The sequence below is a fragment of the Aplysia californica genome, unplaced genomic scaffold (genome assembly GCF_000002075.1).
Source record: "Aplysia californica isolate F4 #8 unplaced genomic scaffold, AplCal3.0 scaffold00104, whole genome shotgun sequence".
Classification (NCBI taxonomy): domain Eukaryota; kingdom Metazoa; phylum Mollusca; class Gastropoda; order Aplysiida; family Aplysiidae; genus Aplysia; species Aplysia californica.
In genome coordinates, this window is record NW_004797374.1 from 907,990 (window position 1) to 911,177 (window position 3,188).

At 43.7% G+C, this 3,188-nt stretch overlaps 1 protein-coding gene across 1 annotated transcript in view; it reads left to right on the forward strand.

Annotated features, from left to right (window-relative positions):
* LOC101845230 (hemocyte protein-glutamine gamma-glutamyltransferase) overlaps window positions 1–3,188 on the forward strand; it is a gene marked incomplete in the record, with an annotated part of 26,998 nt that overhangs the window by 11,962 nt on the left and 11,848 nt on the right. Inside the window, 3 exon segments of the mRNA XM_035969009.1 lie at window positions 104–278; window positions 2,417–2,549; window positions 2,978–3,081. Coding sequence (XP_035824902.1) covers window positions 104–278; window positions 2,417–2,549; window positions 2,978–3,081 — 412 coding nt within the window.

Consider the following 3,188-nt stretch of genomic DNA (forward strand, 5'->3'; position numbering starts at 1 on the left):
GTGTGTGTGTGTGTGTGTGTGTGTGTGTGTGTGTGTGTGTGTGTGTGTGTGAGTGTGAGTGTGAGTGTGTGTATTTGCGTCACTCTGATGTCCTCTCGTTTAGGTCAACTCCCAAGACGATTACGGTGTGCTGGTAGGTAACTGGTCGGAGGACTACTCCGGAGGTCAGCCCCCTCTCAGCTGGACCGGCTCTGTGGCCATCCTGGAGTCGTACTGGGACAGCAAGCGCCCGGTCGGCTATGGGCAATGTTGGGTTTACTCCGGTCTTTGCACTACAAGTAAGTCCCATGGTTGAGGACGTGGGGTCGGTGGCCTTAGTGGTAAGGCTACCGGACTCGTAATAGTGTGGTAACGGGTTCGGGGGTTCGAGCCGGGGACCCGACGTAGTGTCCTTGAGTGTCCCTGGGAATGGCACTTTACACGAATTTTCCTCACCTCACGCAGGTGGGAATGGGTACCCGGACACAGACAGCGAAAGATCTTGTCAGTTTTAGTGTTAGTCTTTCAGCGCCTGTAAATGGTCGCTTGCACTGTATGCTTCCCAGGAAGTTGAGGTTGTTTAAGAATGCTTTCAAGTCTGCTGGGGTAATAGTAGTATAGATTGTGAAGCGCACAGAGCTTGCTGTTGAGCTGGGATTTGTACAATACAAATGCTATCTATTATCTATCAACTCTCATTATTATAAACCCTAGAGTGAGCAATGTCATGGCCACCACTCTTTGCTTATTTTACCCTTTACTGTCCTTTTATTTCCATAAAGCGTCGAGGATAGGCCTAATTGTCTGCTATGGCGACAATGTTGGGTTTTCTCCAGTCGCTGTACTACATGTAAGTCTCTTGGTCTAAGCCCTAGACTTGGGTTATATACCATTGAGTGGGCAGAGTCGTGGCCACCACTCTTTATTTATTTACTTACTTCTTTCTGTCCTTCTATAACTAGCAAGGTGTCGAGGGAGATCTAATTGTCTGCTATGGACAATGTTGGTTTATGTTCCCCGTTTCTGTACCACAAGTAAGTATCTTTGTCAAAGGCTCAGATGTGAAGTATAGAACCCTTAGGCGGGCACTCTCATGGCCACCATTCTTTATTTATTTTCTTTTTCAGTTCTTTTATACCCTTAAGGTGTCGAAGGTAGATGTAATTGTCGTACTGCGCGAGCTCATAATAATATGACCTTATATATTTGCTAGTGACGTAAAACGCTCACTAAACTAAAACTAAAACAAATGTGTTGCTTTTTGGATCGTCATGTAATGCCCCCGAGAGGTCTCTTAGACTCCATCGATCCATCGTTTTCTTGATCTTCCTTAGCCTTGAAGCTATCGAATCGCATACTGTAAGCCTTTAAGGCTGGCTTTGTGACCTTTTCAGTACCTGTCCAAACCACCTTATTTGTTGTTTCTCGATGTATTTCATTTTTGATTCGACGCTCATTTGTTGTCTGGTGTCTTTATCTCTTTGTCTGCCTCTTCTCGTGATGTTCCGGATATTTCTAAGATATTTCATTTCACATGCTGTTACAAATTATGTACTATACATTGCTGCGGTTTGTTGATGGGACAGCTATGGCTCTGGTAGTAGAGAGTTAAAAAATGAACATTGATCAGGTGAGCTGTTCCTTTGTATTCATAGGGAAATTTTGGTAGAAGAGGATTAGTGCTAGTTGCTAGGTGACCGCTTTTGCCTTTTCTACTCGTGTTTCAAATTTGTCTGTCCATTTTCCTGTCTGAAGTGAATATTATGCTTTCAATGCATTATTTGAACCCGTGTACTTGTTGTGTGTTTTTACTTGAACTTTAAACGGAATTTGGTTTCTGGAGATCGACATTACTTCTGTGTTAGCTGTGCTAATTGTCTTTCTATGTGTTTCACAATCTATATCATTATAAGTATATGTCGACTAGGAAGCACCTCTCGGGACGGTGCTACTGACCGACGCATAACTGTGCCTGGACTGCAACAGGGAACTGCTGCTTTTTCTTTCCAAATCCTTACTATTGTCATTTTCCTCTACTTCTTTTGTGGGTTGGTTACACTCTTGTGAAATGCTATTTCCGGGGTACCTTGCTAGTCAAAGGAGACTTAGTGCTGTTGAAGCTAGAGAGGTGAGCAGAGTAAGCCTGATTCCCTGTAAAGACTTCCCAGTTGACTCACCCAACCCTTGGCGCTCATATGACCTTATCATTCAGTTGCGAGCGCCGTAAAAACTCGACTAAAACAAACAAAAACAAAATGACTAGGAAGCGTAATGGTGATAGGACACAGCTTTGTCTGCCAACTTATGTCTTTTTGAACTGCAGCCTGTGCTTCCTTTAGAAATTATGATATGTTAGAGAATCTATTTTAATTATAAGAAAATTGTTATAACTCTTTGAATGACGCTGACGTAATGTTTTCACTTTTGTTCCCTTCAGTCGCCCGCGCTCTGGGATTCCCCGCAAGAAGTGTGACCAACTATGCCTCAGCGCACGACACGGACGGCTCCATCACCATCGACAGAGTCTTTGACGAAACCGGGGAGGTGGAGTACATGTCGGACAGTGTCTGGTGAGAATTGAAAAGTAGAAATAAATTTGGACGTTTTTAGGCTCCCATCGTTACAATTACAATTTATAACGTTTAGGTGGCGGCTGCCTGAAGCATGGTAGGCCTTTGTGAGTGTTGTCAAATATAAGTAAAAACCCACGGCAACATCTGGGCAAAAAAAGGAATTTTTGAGAAAAACGTGTTGGCTGCACTTACACTGTACTTTAATGTCAAGTAGAAGCAACAAAATAATGCTCTGCAGGCCTCAGTTGACCCGTGCGCCCGCGAGTTTGAAACCCATGGTGTAAGGTAAACCGTTTTTTTTTAAACCAAAAAGCCCTCTTATTACAAATTTACTGATTTAACTTTGCAGTTTGTACATGTATAGTCATAAAGCTCAGATGTTTGTGATCGCCTCGGCTTACCAACAAGAACTGACCTGTTTCCAGGAACTTCCACCTGTGGAATGAAGCCTGGATGGCGAGACCCGATCTCCCGGCAGGTTTCGGAGGCTGGCAGGTGTTTGACGCTACACCACAGGAAGCATCTGATGGTAAGGCAAAGAAGAAGGAGAATCATGCCCATACAGTGCAGTTCTTCTTCTTCCTCTTCTTCTTCTTCTTCTTCTTCTTCTTCTTCTTCTTCTTCTTCTTCTTCTTC